Raw genomic sequence first — 22228 nt, forward strand, 5'->3', positions numbered from 1 at the left:
ATGTGGGGACGAGTAGGGATGGATATTAGATGTATACCATGGATGGATAGGTTTACCAGTCCAGGATCTATACTGGTACTCCCCCTTTTGTTTGTGTTTTTGTCTCGTTTTTGTATAGGTGATGGGTAAAAAAAATTAAAAAAAGTGTCAGATTTTTAAAATAAGCGTATGTACATTTGTGTGTGTATGCAAGTATGGATATGTGCAGTTATGTATGTGTATGTGTGTACACATACTATACCTAAATGTAAAGTGACTTTCTTTGACACAATAAAGTATAAAAAAAGAAAGAAAAAGACAGGTTGGTCGTTATAGAACTGTACGTTTTATCTATAGATCAGACAGGTTGTGGTTGTTATAGAATTATATTACTCTATAAAGACCAGACAGGTTGTGGTGGTTGTTATATAACTGTTTACTGACTCATACAACAGTGGGCACTTGTCCAAACTAAACAAAAAAAACAACACCACCACACATACGCATTACAAGTAGCACTTCAGAAAATAAGCAGACATCTTTGACAAAAAAGATTTACATTTCAATTTCAAAACAAATCAATGATTTGATTGGCATTTGATTCATCAAGTGAGTGAAGTGGAAATTCCTGTAAATAAATACAGATCTAAATACAGGTTTATATTTATTGTAATAAACTTTCAGGTAAACCTACAGGACCAAGTTACATATAGGTGTGTAAGGCCAAAGATTGAAAAAAGCACAAATGCGCAAAGGGGATAATAATTTAACAAAGAATCAGTTCCACCAAGGCTAGGAAATTTAACCAAGAATCAGTTCAACCAAAGCTAGGACATTTAACCAAGAATCAGTTCCACCAAAGCTAGGATTTAACCATGAATCAGTTTCATCAAAGCTATATGGACATAATATAATAATAAATCATCATGTGAGTCAATCAATTAAATGACAATGAACAATTCTAGATAGAAGTGCTCTTGGTCACATACTGTACATACACAAAAAAGGAACTCTGAAAAGTACAGCACGTACACACTGACGTACAGCACACCTCATCCAGACAACTCACTTTAGCTCAAGGTTCAGCACAAAAAGAATCTTTCATTTAATTTTGCTCCCCGAAACTATTGTACATAAAAAAGGTGGGCATTTCAATTGGACCCTGGCACAAGTATTCTCTAGGCCTAAGTGTGGATCTTGTTTCAATACAGCAACGTTGGCAAGTGGTCACAATGACAGGCAGTTATCTTTACACTGACCGCTGGCCACGGTCTGTAGTGCGACTTAAAGAGGCTGCCATTTTTCTTCCTGTGCCGCGGGACGTCCAGACAGTATTTGTGAACATACACCGCTCTCTCCAAAAGCTAGAAATCAGAGAGAGAACCCACCGATCAGTGATGTAACTGGGATGTAAGATTGGAGGGTTCTCTCTCTGATGTCAAGCGTTAGAAGAGAGTGGCTCATGTTCACAAATATTGACTGAACATATGAAAATTCTTAAATGGGCGACATTCCTCTTTAAAGCAATGTTGAACTTAGGTAGAACCTTTGGTTGCACAGCTACCTGCCATAACATAATTTAATGGACTAACACGCAGCATCATCAGTTGCTGCTGTGGCCTGTGTGTGGCGAACGAAGAATCCGATTCTTTCTCCCTCTCTCATATATATATATATATATATATATATATATATATATATATATATATATATATTCACTTGAATTCGTATTGCAATCAGTGTCTCAAAATCATACTTGTTCCACACAAAGCAACACAGATAAAGTGGCTCCTGCTAAAATACTAAATAGCATATTCTTACAATAACATTATGTTATTCATTTCCGAATATCCTACCAGGCAGACACCAGTGTTTTAGAACAGCCAAGAACAAATGTAAAAACATGCATTAACTGGTTTATAAGTAGAATCAGTTGGAAATAGAGTAGACATATTTAAACAAAACAGACATTTATATGACAATGTTGGAGATTATTACTTTAAACCTCAGCAGAGGGAGTGAGTCCTTGCACAAGAACTGGTTACATAAATGAGCAGGATCTACTTTGTGTTCTCCGTTAGAATTCTTTGTATCAATTAATTTAACTCAGACAGCCACGCTGTTTTCCCATCTTTACTCAATGGCGCCAGCGTTATTGACCATTTTCACGATGTTTGCGGACCCATCGTATATTCTACATTATAGCTATGGAGACAATAGTATGGCTCATTTGACAGGCACTATTTATAGTCCAACACTGACAAACCAGTTCATTTTTACATACTTTCGTTTGTGCCCTATTCCACGCTAAACATAGCCCCTTTTCAAAATAATCCAGTATTTTTTTCTAGATTGCGAGATATGACGTGTTATATGCATATGCGCAAATCGTTCGGGTTGCTCGCCTGAAACCTATATTATTTCCAAATCAAAAAGGTATATACCGGGCGGCTGGGTGGCGCAGCGGACATTGTGCTCGTCACCAACGCAAGAGACACCGGGTTCGAATCCGGCTGTTGGCGTTGCCTCCGGCTTGGGCCGGCCGTCATACTAACTCAATTGGCAGAGTAAGGGGTGGAAGTCGATGGGTGGTAATCTGGACGTTGTGGACAGCGACTCCTACAGGTCGGTTGGAGCGGTCAGGAGTGGTGTCGCCAAAAGAAATCCTAAATAAAATGGGTTTGTGGTATAAAAAAGTTTGAGAACCCCTGTTAAGTGACTAGATGCTTTGGAACATTTAACTGACTAGACACTCTGGCACCAATGAAATGTTCCGAAACTTTGATGCAGTTGTTTTTTGAAAATGTTTTTGATTCAGTCGATTAATCACGACACCCCTAATTTTGAGACTCCCGTTTTCAATACCTGTGCAAGTGAACAAGGAAAAGAATAAAGTGAATCTCTTTTCAACCACAGGAGCAACTGATGAAGAGGAACCAGTATATGGACTCATACCATCCAGAAGGTTATACAACCAAAGGTTCTAACTACCAAAGTTCAACAACATTTTCATCGTCACAGGAAACCCAGCGGCCCGCCTGCAGTGCTGTACAATGGGACCTCTTTGAGTGTCAGAGTTGGGTCCATTTCTTCAACAAACTGGCCATACCTCTTCATACAGAAATGTCCCTCTGCCTCTCATCTCTCTCTATGTCTTTAATCCCCATGGTATCTCTCCATGTCTTTAATCCCCAGCGTCCCGTCTCATATGACCTTCAGCAGCAGTTCGTAGGTAGCGTTGATGATGCCCCAGGAGAGCAGAGATCGGTGGTAGTTGAGATGGGCTCCTCTGAAGAGCTCCACAAGGCTGCCTCCCCTCTCCCTCCACACTGTCAGCAGCACCTCCCCGCAGGGCCGGAAGGCGCCGCCAACCTGCGCCTGTGCCCGCGACTTCACCACGTTCAGCGGGTAAAACATGATACCGAGTGCCGCTCCCAGCAGCCCCCCGCACACAAAGTCGTTGACCACGTGGCCCACGTGGCTGGAGGCCTCCGGGAGCTGTTCCTTGATGGGCCCGCGGAGGCCGAAGAACAGCACGTTGCTGGGGCCGTTGCGGAGCAGCACGGGCACTAGGCCGCGGTAGCACTCCCTGATCCCGTACTCGGAGAGGAGCGTCCGGAAGGTGTGCGCCGTGTTGTTGAAGCGCCCGTTGTGCCGGTGGTCCTGCAGCAGAGTCTGCACGCGCTCGAACGGCGTCAGGGTGGCCTCCGCGGTCCCGGCGAGCACCGCGGCAAAGCTCCGCGTGGCCAGCTCGGGAACTCCGGTGCCGCTGGCCTGGTCCAGTAGGACCCGGGAGAAGTCCTCGTACAGGCCGAACATGATGGCCACGGTGGTGCTCTTCTGCAGCAGCGGGGGGAGCAGGCCTCGATACAGGTTCCTCAGCCCCTCCCTCTGGAGCTGCCGCACCGCATCCAACGCCAGCATGCCGTGCAGCTGCTGACGGAACAGCACCTTCTGAATGGGGAAGGTCACCCCGATGTTGGTGAAGGCCGCGATAGAGCCGCAGACGTAGTGCTTCCCTCGAGGCCCCAACCTGGCGCCCAGACCCCCGCCGGGCAGCAGGGAGCCCTGGGGCCGAGATGTCCGGGCTGACTCTGGGTCCATGGTGGTAACAGCCATGGGAGGCTAGCAGCACCACGGCCTACGCATCCAGCATCACCTCCACACCACGTCTGAGATGATCTTTAACCTGTGACAGAGGGAGAGACAACTGTTCAGTGATACATGCCAATAGAGATGTTCCGATCCAATTTCGATACCCAAGCTTTGGGTATCGGCCGATACCGATACTGATCCGATACCAGTGCATACATTTAAAAATATATATATTATATTACATAAATTATAAAACTTTTTCCCCCCAGCTACAGATACTGTTTTATATATATATTGTTTTTTAGTAGGGATGCCCCGATCGATCGGCCACCGATCGTTATCGGCCGATACTCGGTATAAATATGCAATCTGTGAATTCCGATAATTAGTCATATTCGCCGATAGCGGAAACCGATCAAGCGAAGCTCTCACTCGCTGTCTGTCTCAGACACACACGACCTGCAAACTGCCGCTGCTCCTCCTCCCTAGCCCCGCCCGCCCCCGTGTAGAGTTTGTAAACAAAGAGGTGCGGCTCCTCTGCTCGAGTCTGTAGTGCACTGCATTCGACCTGCGCTAACGTTAGCTACCTAGCTATCGTTACTGTTTAAACAAAATTACCCAGTCAACTATTCACGTTTAGTAGGCATTGTCTAACGGTATTTAGCCGGCTAGCTACCGATAGCTCCTGATATCAACAAATGATCCAGAAAGTCTAGTAGTTCATGTTCATACCTCAGTTAGCTTGCGTTAGCTGACGTTCGTTTACTGTTCAAAACGAAATGTCCCATTGAACTAAAGTTCTGTCTTAACGTCATCTAGCCGGCTAGCAGTAGATACAGATAGCTCTTGATATCAATGTCTTATAACATTGATTTAATGCGTATTCGAGCTGAGGGCTTGCTGAATGTGAAATGACCAAAGCACTTAACGTTACCAATGGGGTCCCGCTGCAGCGCCGGAGAATCCTTTTTGGAGCTGGGCTACTAGAGTACACACAGACAGTGGAGCTGTTTGCAGATAGTGAGCATTTTGACTTGTTGCGTGGTGGCGATGTCTCGCAGATAATACAAGTACAAGTCTAATTATATAATATATATATTTTATATAAAAAAAAATAAATAAAAAAAAACTTTTTATATAAAATAATTTTTAATTTCTTTTTAATCAAAAACAATCTGTATCGGATCGGTATCGGCCGATATGGCTCACGACGATCGGTGATCGGTATCGGTGGCAAAAAACGTGATCGGGGCATCCCTATTTTTTAGTAATAACTAGAAAGTAATGGTATTTATTCAACAACAGGTGATTGTATAGATTAGTATTAGTATCATTAATTGACAACTATGCTCAATGAGTTCACCCACGGAAAGGTTGTTGGGACATTCGTTCCGCACAGACGTTATACGTTGTTGCACTTGCTATCCAGTCTTTTTTTTTTTTTTTTTTTTTTTTTATTGATGGATTAAAAACACACAACAAGGATCCAAAGGATAACATGAGAAAGAGTAAAACCCTTATTTCCGTCATGGTCCCAGGGCTGTTAGGCCACAACAAAAAAAAAAAAAAAAAAACACGACAATAACACAACACTCAACATTATAAGACTAACCTATCGCTAAAATTGTATACCCCACAATAACTAAAAACTGACAATAACACAAAACTCAAACATTTAAAACATTAAAAGACTAACCTATTGCTAAAATTGTATACCCCACAATAACTAAAAACTGATTGGAAACCCATTCAAACTATAGGGGGCTATTCTTCTATTCTGTCCATGAGCCACTTCCTGACGCTTCTCTTGAAGCTGTGGAGGCTCAAGCTCTGCTTGATGGGGAGAGGCAGCTTGTTCCAATCCTGGGCTCCAGAGAAAGTAAGGGAGCATTGGCCCAGTTTCGATCGGAAAGAAGCAGGCTTCAGGTTTAATAATAATAATAATAATAATTTAGGACCTGCTCCGAGGTCACCATTTGGCACACATGCGAACCATGCATACAATGCGTATCTGCGATTAACCCATCCCGTCGTCCTTCCCCCCCAAGGGCAGCCGGTTTGCTATGCTTGCTCTAGTTCTGTGGTTGTGGGATTCGTTGACCGGGGTGAAGTAGTTTTGGAGGTATCTAGGGGACCTTTGGTTTATAATATTGTGCACTATGTTCAGTCTGAGCTGGGTAACTCTGGCCTCTATAGGAAGCCAGTTTAGCTCCTGGAAGTGACTCCTCCCTATGTGGGTGCGAGGGCCAAGACCCATTACCACCCTTACTAGCTTATTTTGGGAAACCTGAAGCTTCTTTTTTATGTTCACTGACAGGCCCTCGAACCACGATACGCTACCATAGTCAAAGTGGCAGAGTACTAGGCTATTTGCTAATAGCCTGAGGCTATCTCTGCCAAGGAGGTTGGCTTTCCTAGCTAGGTACCTGGTGCGGGCGTTGACTTTGCCCAGTACTTGGGAGGCCATAGCCTCCCCATCTAGGCTCCCGTCTATCATACAGCCTAGATACTTAGCTTTTTTTTGCTGTTTTAGGGTTACAGCTCCTAGCTGGATATTAAACTCCCGTGCTTTCCTGAGCTTGGGCTTGGAGGCTAATAGTACTGCCTCTGTTTTGCCTAGGTGAAGAGAAAGCCTGTTGTCCGAAAGCCACCTGCTGACCCCTGCAAGTTCTTCACCTAGCATCTGTTCTAGTGTGTTCTGATCCTTGTGTGAGACTAGCAGGGCTGAGTCGTCTGCAAATAAAAACAAGTTACATGAGCATGCTGCTGACATGTCATTTATGTACAGTAAAAAAAGGAGAGGTCCTAGCACGCTTCCTTGTGGGACCCCACATACAATGGGCTTGGCCTCTGACATAGTGCCACTGACCTCGACCCGCTGCACCCTATCAGCAAGGTAGGAAGAGAACCATCTGACCACTGTCTCAGACATACCCAAGGCCTTAAGCTTGGAGAGCAGTATGTCATGGTTCACTGTGTCGAAAGCCTTCTGTAGGTCTAGAAGAACTAGCCCACACAGCTTACCTGAATCTATCTCCCTCCTGATACTGTCTGTAAGATAAAGAAGACATGTTTCAGTAGAGTAAGACTTCCTAAAGCCGGATTGGAGGTCGTACAGGAGGTCATGGCTGCTTGCATATTCCTGGACTTGTTCATGGACTATCTTCTCTAGGACTTCAGAGTCTTCAGAGTCTGCAGAGGCTCTGGCTAGTAGTAGCGTGTGTATGTTGTGATTTTCGATGCAAAATAAATATTCAACATTCTCTTTTGAGACTCCGCCTCAGACTCTTATCCTTTGGCACTAAAAGCTAAACATTGTCACCGGTATGGCTGTCCGCAACATGTCATTAATTGTGTGCGAGAGGTCAATCAGCGACGACACGTTAGCCACGTTAACGTGAGCTAGATGGAAATAATAAACTTACTTACTGGTGAAAGTGATTTACCTTGGAATACTCCTTTGTCAACTTGCTGTACTTTGTTTGCAAGTCTGCAGCCATTATTGCTGGATTATGAATAGCCCCAACTTTAGCCAAGGTAACGTTAAGCTAAAACTAGCTTTTCAGCTAGCGCTTCAGCTAATGCTAATAACACCAGCAAGCAAACACATCAGAGCTCCCCGTCAACACCGCTGTCGGGATGATGGCATTTAAGAAAGTATCTGCTGTTAAAATTGACAGCATTGACACTTTAATTCACGTCGATTAAAAACATGTTTGTTTTATAATGCTCACTCTCAGCAGGAGGATACCGCGCGTGTTGTTGATGAATTACGTCATATGGGATCGAACTCGGAGGGTAGACTTGGACGTGTACTCGCCGATACCGATACCAGCATTTTAGGCTGTATCGGAGGCATTTCCGATACTGGTATCGGTATCAGAACAACTCTACTATCGATGCACATTGTTTTTATTTAAATGTGTATAGTAAAATGTTAAATAAAAACCCTGCCAATACATTAACTAGCAGTACAAAATAAATATAAATCCAATACCTTCCGACTTCTAGATTTAAAGAAACATGCTCATTTATGTTAAAATTAATGTGTTATGTGTCTCATCTTCATCTGCTACTTGCATGTGAAGACAGACCTTCGCAACAGGCTGCAGGGGGAGCATCTTGCAGCCTGCATGAGGGTTTCCATCAATGGTCCCCCAGTTGGGGACTTACGCTACCAGGAGGCCCTTGAAATATTGTCAATATTTATTTACCTAATTTATGTGCAATCGTTTCATTTCAACTCGGTGTAGAGAAATGCACCGATACTAACAACCGCCTTACTGTGTGCGTCTATGATGACACTGTTGACACCACGTATCCGTGACACGCGCGCCCCGCGACAACACTAGTAGTTTCGAGGGCCTACCACCCCTCCTGCAAGAAATCCTAGGGGAAACACTGATGTCATAGTAACTGGTGGATGTTATATTATTTCAAGATAATAAAGTAGCTATAATGAGTTAATAGATAAAAAGCAGTAATGGCATTTAGGTTACTCACCCTACTAATGTACAGTAGGAAGTAAGGAGAGCAGCACCGCTGTCAATACTTTTAAAATGTCCAATTGCAAATTGAATCAATTGTTTTTTCTGGTTAATTAATTGTTTAGATTAATCGACTAATCGATTAAATAATTGACAGATTAATCAATAACAAAATAATGGTTCTGCAACTAATTGGCAACGCACATACCACATATGGCACAGTCAACTGCGCCACTAACTATTTCAACACATTAGTCTGTCTGATGTTTAGGACAAAGGATTCCATGTCACAGTGATAGTCATAAATCTTATGAGTCTTTGTACTTTACCATGAAGAGGTGGAACTATGCAGCATGGGCCTGTTCCCTGTCTGGAACGGACTTGTTGTTACTAGGACCAACAGTCTACTGATAAAGGGTCTTACATAATACATAACCTACTGTACCAGAGCTCATGGGAGACGATAGTGAAAGGGAGAGGCTCTTTTGCCTTTGTGCACTCTAGGGGTGGGAATCACCAGTTTCATCATGATACGATATGATATCGATTCTTTGGACAACGATACGATATTTGCCGATATCACAAAGTCTCTCACGATACAATACGATACGATTAGATTCAGGTGCCTGCGATCGATATGAGATGATATCATATGCCCATTTAACACAATCGGTAACATTTAGATCAACAAAAAAAAGGTAATGAAAATATCATTTGACATTTGTATTTTTGAGCTCTTCCAGACATTTAAAGGAAAATCAATCTATTGTTTTTAATACAAATAGACCTCCTGTTCACTGTAAAGTGCCACGTTTTTATATATTGAGCTTTAAACTTTAAGCTACATTTTTTGGAACTCAAAACTCACAACCTCCCTCTCCCAAACCGTTCCTACAACAATTTGTTGATGTTGCATGATCATGTATAGGCCTACATTTATTATGTATTATATTGTTTATGTTTAAATAACATTTAAACATCAAACTCCTCTGACCTCATCTTGTCTTTCCAAAGACGCGCGCACACACACACACACACAGAAAGGGAGAATGCTATGCTGTAACATCTACACACACGAAGCTACTGCTGTTGTTCTTGGGCAGATATGAGACTCGCCACAGGATTTTCAAAATAAGAGTATCGATATGAATCGATCTTATTACATCGCATCGATCCGATTCGATTGTTGATAATTACATCGATGTATCGATCTGGATCGATGTATCGTCCCACCCCTAGTGCACTCTGTGTAAAGAGTGCAGTTAAGGGGACAAGATCAAAACGTTCTGACACTAGAATGGCCAGGGCGGTAATTTCTTTTTACAGTTTTTGAATTTAGAAAACGTAGCTTTGTTGAAATAAAAGCCACACAGGTACAAGGTCCTTGACTTTTGTGTAACATTGTTTTTAGATTAAATTTACAAAACACAAAAGAGTTGAGTGTTTCTACATAGAAAGGCCAGAGGTCATTTTGAGACCATAGGTTTTAGATGGTGTGTCTGTCATCACACTGTTGTCCACTTAGGGCTGGACGGTATGGTCTAAAATGTATATCACAGTATAATTTGAAGCATAGACGGTAACGGTATATATCACGGTATTAATTTTTTTTTTTTGTATTCTTCTGAAGGGGTAAAACACTGGTATGGCAGCTACATTTATGCATATAACGTAGAACATTTGCCCATATTGCTGCGGTCAAAAATGGTTATGAAAAGTTAGACTTACTACTACTTACTGCTGGTCACAGGGGTCTTCAATAACGTTTGGATGGTAATCCATTATGTGAATACATTTGTTTAAACAACATCTTTGTTGGCAGACGGCTCCTGCTATATTCTTACTGTTAGCAAGCTAAGCATGCATAGCGTGACCTGTGTAACGTTAAGTAACTTGTGTTCCGCTGGGAAAGACTAAGTACTAATTGATGAAAAAGTAGCCATGTGCAGTAATATAGATTATAAAATTGAAGATGTAATATATTATCGAGATGCATCGTAGAATCAAATCGAATCGTGGACAGCTGAATCGTAATCAAATCGTGAGGCCAGTGAAGATTCACAGCTCTAATCCTAACAAAGCTTTTTTAGATTTGTATTTATTATGTAAATTATAATTACAGTAATGTGAGCAGTCAGAATGACTTATGGCTATTCAGCTTTTGGGTTAAATGAAAGGGGACATGCATTGCTATTCCTAGCACTATTTGGGCAACTTTACACAATTCCTGTGAGTCTATTGAACACATCTGTAAGCTTTTATTTAAAAAAAAATCATTGTTTTATATTTCTAATCAAGTACTCAAAAGCCACATTTTTCTCACTTTGGATTTCAGGCTGTGTTGGCCTGGCTCTGCCCATAAGCACTTTGAGTGACAGTTATCCACACAGTCAGCGACTGGCACAGAGAAAGAGATAGAGAGACTGGGCGATATGGCCTCTAAACGATGTTTTTTGGCCATATCACGATACACGATATATATCGCAATATTTTGACATTTCCTCTAAAGCACTTAAAAATGCTTGATTTAACCCTTTGATGCATACAGTCATGCCAATATGATGATTATAATAAGTCCCTGCAACATGTTTGCATTATTAAACCATGAAGATGCTTTAAAAAATAATTTAATGAAAATGTACTAAGAGTAGTCTACTGACACACTAATAAAAAAAATGGATTTACATCTAAGACTATACTATTTATATAAAAACTATTGGGTGCCTAAGACTTTTGCACAGTACTGTGTTTTCTATCCACTTTAGCCAAACACACACACACATATATATTTAGACCACTGCTACTCGCAATTTAAGTGTGGCTATAAGTCTCAAGCTGCTAGTGGTTTCGGCAAATCTGATCATGACGCCATCTTTCTTTTACCAAAATATAAACAAAGTCTCAAGCACGCCCCGGTAGTATTGCGAGATGTGCAGCGATGGTCTGTAGAATCAGAGGAGACGCTCCAAGCTGCACTTGAATGTCACTGGAGTGTCAGTGTGTTCCGCGATAACACAGATAACATTAATGACTACACAGAGACAGTGCTGGACTTTGTTTGTACTTTAATGGAAGAAACAATCCCCACTACCACAATTAGAGTTTACCCAAACCAAAAGCCTTGGGTAGACAAATCTGTCCGCGAAGCTCTGAAGGCGCGCACCTCAGCCTACGGCGGGCTTGTGGCAGGCAACATGAATGACCACAAGGTGGCGAGATACAACGTTAGGAGGGCAGTAATAGAAGCAAAAAGGCGCTACACTACAGGGATAAAATTTAACTTCAATATGAACAGGCTGACTCTAGAGCTATGTGGCAGGGCCTCAGAACGATGACAGATTACAAAAGCACCTCCCTCAAACTGAACAGTGACATCTCCTTAGCAAATTATCTCAATACCTTCTATGCGAGGTTTGAGGCTGGGAATAACAGCACCACTGCAATAGAGGGGGGGAGGGGGGCGCTGCTGATGGAGATTCAGTGTTCAGGATAACAGAACATGAGGTGAGGAGGACCTTTAAGAGAGTGAATATCAGGAAGGTGGGGAACCGGACGTGTGTATGCTTTGCTTTACCCAACCCAGTTGTGTTTCCGGGTGCGAGTTTTGCGCTCTGATTGGCCAGGTCATGTGACATGTGCGCTTCGTGGGACAGCAAGTTCTGCGCCTATTTCCGGGTCTAACAGCCTGCAAACTACCTGGCGTTCTATCGCCATGCTCTAAGACAAACGCTAACCTTAACCAACTCCGAAAGAGTGCCTAAGCTTAACCGTCGAAAGAAGGGCAGGCGTTCTATCGCCATGCTCTAAGACAAACTCTAACATTAACCAACTTCGAAAGAGCGCCTAAGCTTAACCAGTGTAGACACTTGCGGTCCCACGATTGGGCGTACATGTCACATGACCTGGCCAATCAGAGACGCGGAAACACAACTGGGTTGGGTAAAGCATTCACGCGGACCGGACGGCATCCCCGGCCGCGTCCTAAAAGTCTGTGCCGACCAACTGGCCCCGGTATTTAACCTGTCCTTAGAACAGGCTGTCATCCCCACCTAGGGATGGGTACCTTTCACATTTAGGGTACCTGTGAATCGATACCGGTACCCAACGGTACCTTTTTTCTGTACTTTAGTCTCAAGAAATTTTATTTACCTACCTCAGTCGTGAAAAAAATATCCAAACTTCAAATAACTACAATTTCGACCGTTTTCGGCTTGCCATTGCTCAGACTGCTTTGTTGTTGAATCAAGTCAAATCCTAGGTAAGCATATATTGTGCGTGTGAACGTTGACATAAAAAAAATAAAAATAAAATCTGTATCTCACTTGAATCAATACTCTGTAGTACCGACGTGTTTCGGTTTGGTACCTCAAAAGTACCGAATTCGGTACCCATCCCTGTCTGAAGTCCACCATTATCCCTGTACCCAAAAAATCCATTCCCACTTGCCTCAACGACCACCGCCCTGTAGCTCTCCTCTCACCTCCATAGCCATGAAGTGCTTTGAGAAGCTAGTGAATTAGGGCTACATCTGCTCCTCCCTCCCCATCAACCTGGACCCCCTGCAATTTGCATACCGCCCCAACAGGTCCTGGAGGACGCCATAGCCCATGTGCTGCACACAGCAGCATCACACCTGGACAAGAGGCAGGGGAACTATGTGAGAATGCTATTCATCGACTACAGCTCAGCATTCAATACCATAGTCCCCTCCAAACTCATAGCCAAGCTCAAGGACCTGGGCTTGAACTATAACCTCTGCCAGTGGGTCAAGGACTTCCTGACGGGCAGACCCCAGGTGGTGAGAGCAGGCAACTGCACCTCCTCATCAATCACTCTCAACATAGGGGCCCCCCAGGGCTGTGTCCTGAGTCCCCTCCTCTACTCCCTGTACACACATGACTGCGTGGCACAGCGGAACAACAACACAATCATCAAATTTGCTGACGACACAGTAGTGGTGGGCCTGATCTCTGCAAACGACGAGAGGGCCTACCTGAAGGAGGTTAAGGTTCTAGCGGGATGGTGTCAAGAGAGAACTGGCTCTCCCTGAACGTCAGCAAAACAAAGGAGATGATTGTGGACTTTAGGAGGTCGGGGGTCAGGGACTACAGCCCCCTCAGCATCGATGGGGCACCGGTTGAGAGAGTGAACAGTTTTAAGTACCTCGGAGTCCACTTATCCGAGGACTTGACATGGAACAAACACATTGACAGTGTTATCAAGAAGGCACGACAACGCCTCTACTTCCTTAGGCGCTTAAGGAAGTTCAACGTGAGTCAGAAGATCCTCAAGAACTTCTACTCATGCACAATAGAGAGCATCCTGACTGGCAATATCACCTCCTGGTTTGGGAATAGCACTGCACAAGACCGCAGCAGACTACAGAGAGTGGCCCGTTCAGCCGAACGCACAATTGGAGGGGGGGCTTCCCACTCTCCAAGGCATTTACAACAAGCGGTGCATGCATGGGCAAGGCGAAGAGAATAATCAAAGACTCCAGCCACCCAAAAAACTGCCTCTTTGAACTGCTGCGGTCAGGCAAGCGATACCGGACAGGGCTCTACGCTAACCTTTTTCCCAAGGAGCACTCCTAAATGAAAAAATTTAGGAGCACACAAAGAAATTTAGGAGCACCCAAAATATTTTTGTACTGTGCGTGCATGCGTGTATTAGCTCTTGCTACAACCCTGCATGTTTACATTTTGTATTTTGTACTTGATGTTCATTAACATGTGCTGTCCCTATCAAATAAACTATCAAATCAAACTACTGCTACAAAAGGTTCAGTCACTTAAAGGGGAACTCCACTTTTTTTGGAAATTAGCTTATTTAACATCTTCCCTGGAGTTAGACAAGAAGATGCATACCTTTTTTGTCTCTGTGTGTGCATTTTAGCTTTGGGAATAGACGCTCCGTTAGCATAGCTTAGCTTCATCACTGGAAGTGAGGCAGGACAGTAGCCTTACAGTGCCTTACAGTGTATTGCAAGGTCCGACATTGACCAAACTTGATATGCATGACCTTGGTGGGCTCTAGGTCAACTCCTGAAAAGGGGGTCAATGTCAGACTTTGCAATCAAAAGTTAGGGGGCTAATAACCCTTGCCATAATTTCAGTGCGCCCCCTAACTTTTGATTGCAAGGTCTGACATTGACCCCCTTTTCAGGAGTTGACCTAGAGCCCACCAAGGTCATGCATATCAAGTTTGGTCAATGTCAGACCTTGCAATACACTGTAAGGCACTGTAAGGCTACTGTCCTGCCTCACTTCCAGTGATGAAGCTAAGCTATGCTAACGGAGCGTCTATTCCCAAAGCTAAAATGCACGCACAGAGACAAAAAAGGTATGCATCTTCTTGTCTAACTCCAGGGAAGATGTTAAATAAGCTAATTTCCAAAAAAAGTGGAGTTCCCCTTTAACTTTAGCCCCTTTTATGCATACAATGCCTATGTTTTGGCTGTGTTGCTCTTCTAGAAAAATAATCCTTTCAGGGTTGCCTATTGAAATACTGTACACCTCCAGTACAGAAACATTGTTTATGAGTTTGCGTGTCAGGTAGACCATTGATTGACAGTCGAGTCTGCCAATTACATCACACCGCTTGCACTCCGGCCGTCCGGCGCTGCAGCTGGACCCTATTGCCCATCTCTGCTGTTGATAACGCTAGCCAAGTTATTATACACACAGATACACAGTGGGCCAGTGACTTTGGTGTAGGGGTGTAACAATGCATAGATCCTAAGGGGGAAATTCAACTGCATCGATTTGAAAATGTTAGAATAGATTATCGCAATTTTAATGTGTACACGTTATGTTATTGTCATGTCTGTTACAGCAAACACACCGACATACGCTACTGCATCAACGTTATGATTAACAAAGCAAGGCATTCGTTTTGTTGCATTAACGTTATATTACTATTGCTATCGATAAATCTAGGTGTTCTAAAATCTATTGCTATTGGTAAGAGAGAGAGACTATAATAAGTTAGTGTCTCGGAAAACGAGAGCCCTGATCGCAATGGCGGAGTTTCAGGAAGTAAACAAGCAAAATGAGAGCTTCCGATTGGTCATTTGCTTTATTTCCCATGAAACCAGTCACTTCACTCTACTGTGATTGGACCGTTGGCTTGAGTGCAATGTGGGACTTGTAGTTTTTTAACGATTCTCAGCGGAGAAATAAAAAGTACGACTGAGGCTGTAATCTGCACTTGCACACCGTGCGCGTAATTGATTTTTGAGGTTCGCACACACATATTTTTAGGGGCATATGCGAGCAATATGGTCGCACTGTAGAGCCCTGCCGGAGTCTCATGGCAAGCACAGAGAGACTCAGAAGGAGCTTCTATCCCCAGGCCATCAGGATGGTCAATGAACAATGATTGCTCAATGAACAAGGCTTGAACAATGAACAATCGTAACAACCATCAAATGGACTCACAGCACACACATCCACATGCACACACTCCCTTTAAACAAACAAACTCACTGCTGCACCCACTTTAGAACACCTAAACACACTTTATATTTATTGGCAAAGAATTTGCACTACAACCCATACCTCATTACACCTTACTGTAAATTGTACCTAAATTGTACCTCATCCCATTTCTGCATTGTACTGTATAGTATATTGTATTGTAACTCAGTTACTTTTCTACTCTGCATTGTACATTGTATATATATTGAACACTTTTTTCTACGTACACGTACTTGACTTCTATTTTATACTTACTATACTTTTTTAAATTATCTATTTTTATCTAGCACAATCTCTGGAGCAAAACAGAAAGAAGCATTTTATATAAAAGTATTCTGTACTTCTGTCAGCGTTTCCGTTAGAACATATTCGTGCCGGTCTGGGTGTCCTGCAAGATTTCTATCACCGGACATATTCGAGATATTCCGGTCAGAGTTTTAAACAGCAGTCTATTATAATCACATTTTTATGAGCTAACGAATTCCGTTATAATTGGACATGTGTATTAATTACATCAAGCGAAGAATGAGAAATTGATTTGCAGAATCAAATTACTATCTCTCGCCTCTCAAGTTAGTGCGATACGCTACCAGCATCAAGCTCCCGCCCCGCAGGCTTGCGCTGCAGCAGCTCTGTCACACGCACCCCCAAATGAATCTCGAGTAGACATCGCTTCACCTCGTTGTATCAGACACGTCACACATATCATAATGTTCAACTTCACACACAGCAAACTGTAGTTGATCATCACATTGCCTCGTTTGCTAGCTCGTCGCCACATGCAGAGAGGACGAGCCACATGCGTGTAACGCATTTGTTAATTTCATTATAGGTTATAGCCTACATTTAGTTATAATCAATAATATGCATTACTATGTGACACGGCAGTCAACCAACAGTTGCATATGATTAAAAATGTCAACACTCACTCACCCCGTCTCTCGTTGTGCCTATCCGTTTTGTACCTGCGACGGCTGCGAGAACAGCGACTTTAGTTGCTGGTTCGACTTTAATAGATCCCCATTGGAACAGGCGAGGCTCGCAACGGTAGCAGCAGACTGGGGATGCTCTTTTTGGTTCAATCAATAAATTAATAGTAAAAGTACGCTCGACATTTTTGTTTCTTTTCCGCGGGAGCCACCACGGCATCAGCGTCAGCGGTCTCTGTGACTTCAAGTTCAGAAGACTCATCTTCGTTGTCATTATTAGACCTGCTTGTGCTTGGTTTCATGAAATATTTACTAAGCTTAGCTTGTTTCGCCATCTCTCTCTCTTCCTTGTATACCTGTTTGTCGTTATGGTGGCCAGAGCGTGCAGGCTCAAAAAAAAAGAAAAATAAGTTTCACATCTGAGCGGCGCCATCCTATCAGAGTGAAGCAACAATTAAACTGAAAATGGAATTATTGTTTCGTTCATCGCATAGGCTATTTAATTTTAGCCGATTTTAATACAATTCAAATAATAAAATTGTGCTTAGAGGAATTATTTTTACCGGACATTAAGATTTAAATATTCGGACTTCAACATATTTTGCCGGTCAAATACCGGTAATTACCGGCTAACGGAAACGCTGACTTCTGTATGACAACTAATAAAGAAACTTGAAACTTTTTTTTTTATCTACTTTTTCTCCCCATTTTTCTCCCGTCCCCAATTTCGTATTGTCCAATTCTACCCTCCCCTGTCTCGAACGTTGTTAGACCATGCCTCCCACAGGAGGCAGCCGTCGCATCTTTTCACCTGCACAGCGCGATCTCTCAGCGGCGAGGGTCTGCGTGAGAGGGACACGCCTAGGGATGCCCCCGGACCCTGGTTCTAAACGGGAACCGGTACTAAATTAGAAAAAAAACAGAGTATTGATAAGCTCCGACGTTATCGGTACTGCTATCGATACTCTAGAAATTATTATTACTATGAGTTTTTTTTTTCGAGGAATTTAAACGTTGCGAACTATCTCTCCTCTCTCTGTCTCTGCACGAGAAGCGAGCCGCAGCGAGCCATTATTACTCACTCACACATACACACACGCAGGTACTTAAGGGAGGTGCCAGTCAGTGGCGCCGTGCTGCTGAAGCGTAGCACACACAGACCGAGCTCTGCGCTCGTCATGGCGGAGAGAGCAAAGCGCACGAAAGTCTGGGTACACTTTACGAAAGTCGATGCAGACGACGCACGTTGCCACAAGTGCAATAAAACATTTGCCAGTAAGGGTGGCAATACAAGCAATTTGTCAAAACATCTGTTGTCAAAACATAACATTAGTCTGCAGAAATGCGCCGTTTTCTACTGCTTTGCTCGCAGTGTTCCATCTCCATTCTCCATCCACGTCCACTGCAGGTAAGCCAAGATACGGAGTTAGCTAGGCTAATAACAAATTATTATGACTAGTAGGGGTGGACGGTATAAACGGTATACGGTATAAACGGTATTAATTTGCTCTACGGTATGGATTTTGACTATACCGTGTAACCGGTAGAGTAGCTCTAAAATAGCAATGACGTCATGTAACCACAGCGCGACTATTTCAATCGCATTTTGCCCCTAAAAATAGATAGAATTAGTCATAGATAATAGATATGTGCAAACTGGAAAAAGTTATTTAGGAGGCTTCGCGCAGTGGCCGTGTCAACACGCAATTGTCATTTCATAATAAACACATATCACCGCGGCGCACAGGAAGTTTCAATTTCAGTTCCTGGCATTTTTAACCAGTGGAGAAAGGTAAGAAATGTCCCTATCGTTTTTCTTATATGAATTATTCTACGTTAATAAAACATACCTGGTGATCAACTACAGTTTGCTGTAAACATTATGATATGCGTGTAGTGTTATGATAACGACGGCTGCAGGCTGCAGCGGGAGCCGGGAGGACCATAGATGGGAGGACGGCGGCAGCAGTGGATTTGCGAATAGCATGCAGCTGCAGAGCCGCAGAGCCAGCGGCGCTTTCAGGTCAGGTCCGCTCAACAGCGCCCCCCCACCCAACGGCTGAAAGCTGTGACCAGACCTGAAAGCGCCGCTGGCTCTGCGGCTCTGCAGCTACATATGCTTCTATCAAAATCCAGCATCCAGCCCGGCTGTTTGCAATGGGAGCAGCACGGACTCGGGACTTATTTTATTTGGAATATAATGACTTTATACGCAAAAGTAGCCTAGTTTTAAGTTAAAATATTATAAATCTACATGCCTTGAGGATGTCATTCTTTATATAGCCTGCCTATCAGGCAAAAAAAATTATTCTAACGGAAACAATGATACCGTGATATATACCGTTACCGTCTATGCTTCAAATTATACCGTGATATAAATTTTAGACCATACCGTCCACCCCTAATGACTAGGCTAATAAATATTCAGTGAATACCACAACTACTACACCAGAGGAAGCTCAACAAATCATGTTAAACCCAGATTCGGCTCAAACAAGGGACTAAACAACACGTTTCGCAATTATGCCACATCAATGTGGAACGCCCTACCCAAAGCTGTAAAGGAATGTGAATCCCTATACCCACATTCAAAACCGCTCTTAAAGAGCACCTACGGGAGGCTGCAATTCGAAACTGGCCACCGTAAATGCCCAAAACCCCCACCACCTCCTAATAGACAGTCTCCTCCCCATCATATGTATATACTCTGTCAGGATCTAGGGGTAACAGTACTGTATATTTGAATACCGTTTATGTCACAAATGTATCAGTACTAAATACCTATATGTCCCTATGCCATAAATGTCATGTATGTTGTGTATGTCATAAATGTCTATATGAATTGAAAATGGGGGACCCTGATGGAAACAAGACAAACGTCTTTTTCAGGTCTGCATCCCCTTAACAATTGTGTGTATTGAGCCGTACTGTATTGTACCCATTCTGCAATCTGTTAAATAAAGTTTCCATTCATTCATGTCCCCTTTAAGTTATCTACTGTTGTGTCTAAAAGGACCATCACGTCCATCTGATTGATGACTAGACAAACACAACTTTGGCGGAGAGAATCAATGAATGAATGAATGAATGAATGAATGAATGAATGAATGAATGAAAACTTTATTTAACAGACCAAGACTTAGCTCAAAGTTACTGCTAGAATATGAATAACATGCAGTGCGTATGGACTCGTCTAAATATAGTTGAGTGAGATGGTAGTGAAATAACTGATGGGAGACTAGAGGTCACACAGTGACTGATTCACACTAACTACCTCTAATCTTCTCGGCTCTGAGTCGGAGTTCCAAACCAAATCTCCGGGTGACAGTTCATATCTCGTTGGACGTTATGGCATAAAAGACAGCATGAGTGCACAGGGCAGGGGAACGTTTGGCAACGCCCTCTGCAAACTGTTGCTAACGCTGGCTAGCTAGAAGCCTGTTAGCATGCCATGGCTATGTTCAGTCAGTTACATATGTCCGAGAACACATGGTCACAACAACATTATTGTGGGGGGGGGGGGGGGATAATCATCCATTGATAACATTACTACTAGCTATAGAGCCAATAGGAGGAGGTAGCTACTAGCTAGCATGCCAACTAGCTATATAGGAGGGGGGGGGGGTAGCTACTAGCTAGCATGCTGATTAGCTATATAGAGTCAAGAGAGGGGAGGTAGCTACTAGCTAGCATGCTGATTAGCTATAGAGTCAAGGGAGGGGGGGGGGTAGCTACTAGCTAGCATGCTGACTAGCTATAGAGCCAATGGGGGTAGCTACTAGCTAGCATGCTGACTAGCTATAGAGCCAATGGGGGTAGCTACTAGCTAGCATGCTGATTAGCTAGAGTCAAGGGAGGGGGGGTAGCTACTAGCTAGCATGCTGACTAGCTATAGAGCCAATAGAGGAATATAACTCTAAAACAGACGATCCAACATGTCTGGCTATACCTCGCTAGCATTATGCTAGGTAAGGTAACGTTAGCTGCTAGCACGAAAAGCTGGTAGATTTCACAACAGAGCCAGGCTGCTCTCTACACCCCTAACATTGAACGGCAAACAGCACTATATGACCGCTTAGTTTGTCGTCGTCGAGGTCACGAGTCGGACATTACTTGCCGTGTGTCCTCCAGACGTCGTCCTCCTGACGGCTCCTGTTCGACACGAACACTCTGTCTGTCTGTCTGTAGTTCAACACGGCAGCTGACAGCAGGGCAGCCCGGTGCGCACGCGCAGTGTGATCGATACACACTAACAGTTACTATAATCAGGGATTACTCGGATAACTGATTGATTGATTGATTGATTGATTGAAAACTTTATTAACAGATTGCAGAATGGGTACAGTACAGTACAGCCCAATACACACAATTGTTAAGGGGATGCAGACCAGAGAAAGACTTTCGTCTTGTTTACATCAGGGTCCCCCATTTTCAATTCATCATCATATATGACATACATGACATACAGATAGACAGTACTGCTACATCTATACATTTATGACATACCAGATTTGCAAATACAGTACTGTTTGTGATACAAAAATAGTCCAGAAAAGGGAGTATACATTTGACGTAAAAATTGTACATTGGAGGAGGTTGGGTGGGGTTGGGTAGGAGGGGTTGGGGGGAAAAACTGCAAAACTGTACATTGGAATATTGACAACCATACTAGGTAATTTACTGTACATTGGAGGGGGGGGGAAACACTATACAAACAAGCAAAACTGTACATTGGAATATTGACAAAACCATACTAGGTAATTTACTGTACATTGGAGGGGGTTGGGTTAGGACATTTACAGGGGCCAGTTTCGAATTGCAGTCTCCCGTAGGTGTTCTTTGAGAGTGGTTTTGAAAGTGGGTAGTGAGTGGGTAGGGCGGTCCACATTGATGTGGCATAATTGTGAAAGTGTGTTTAGTCCCTTGTTTGAGCCGCTAGATCACTTTACCCGTGCTGTTTACTCTTCTCTACGTTGAACCGATGTTGGCGATACACTATGGGCTATTCAACTAAATTGTTCAGGGGGCCACATTGTCAGAAATCCAAGGGGCCAGGGGCCGGACTGCCACGGCGCCTCCCCGTGCTATGAATATATGTACACTTGACACAACACGCAACCACATTTTCACAACTTTTATTTAACTACATTGCAAAAGTAGTATACTTTTCAAAAAAAGTGCTTCATTTATGTGCCACATCTGCAACATATCCTGCAAAAAGTGCTTCATTTATGACTGTGCAACAACTGCAACATCTCCT

General features: G+C 43.3%; 1 protein-coding gene across 1 annotated transcript; it reads right to left on the reverse strand.

Annotated features, from left to right (window-relative positions):
- Positions 1-267: 267 nt before the first annotated feature.
- Positions 268-21189, reverse strand: LOC311243351 (mitochondrial nicotinamide adenine dinucleotide transporter SLC25A51-like). The gene is made up of 2 exons (XM_084332552.1): positions 21086-21189; positions 268-4168 (listed from the first exon to the last, which is right to left on the reverse strand). The coding sequence occupies exon 2, from the start codon at positions 4096-4098 to the stop codon at positions 3184-3186; it is 915 nt and encodes a 304-aa protein (XP_084188678.1). The 5' UTR covers positions 4099-4168; positions 21086-21189; the 3' UTR covers positions 268-3183.
- Between the last annotated feature and the right edge of the window lie 1039 nt (positions 21190-22228).

This window comes from Notolepis coatsorum (assembly GCF_963971535.1).
Source record: "Notolepis coatsorum genome assembly, chromosome: 16".
In the NCBI taxonomy this organism is placed as follows: Eukaryota; Metazoa; Chordata; class Actinopteri; order Aulopiformes; family Paralepididae; genus Notolepis; species Notolepis coatsorum.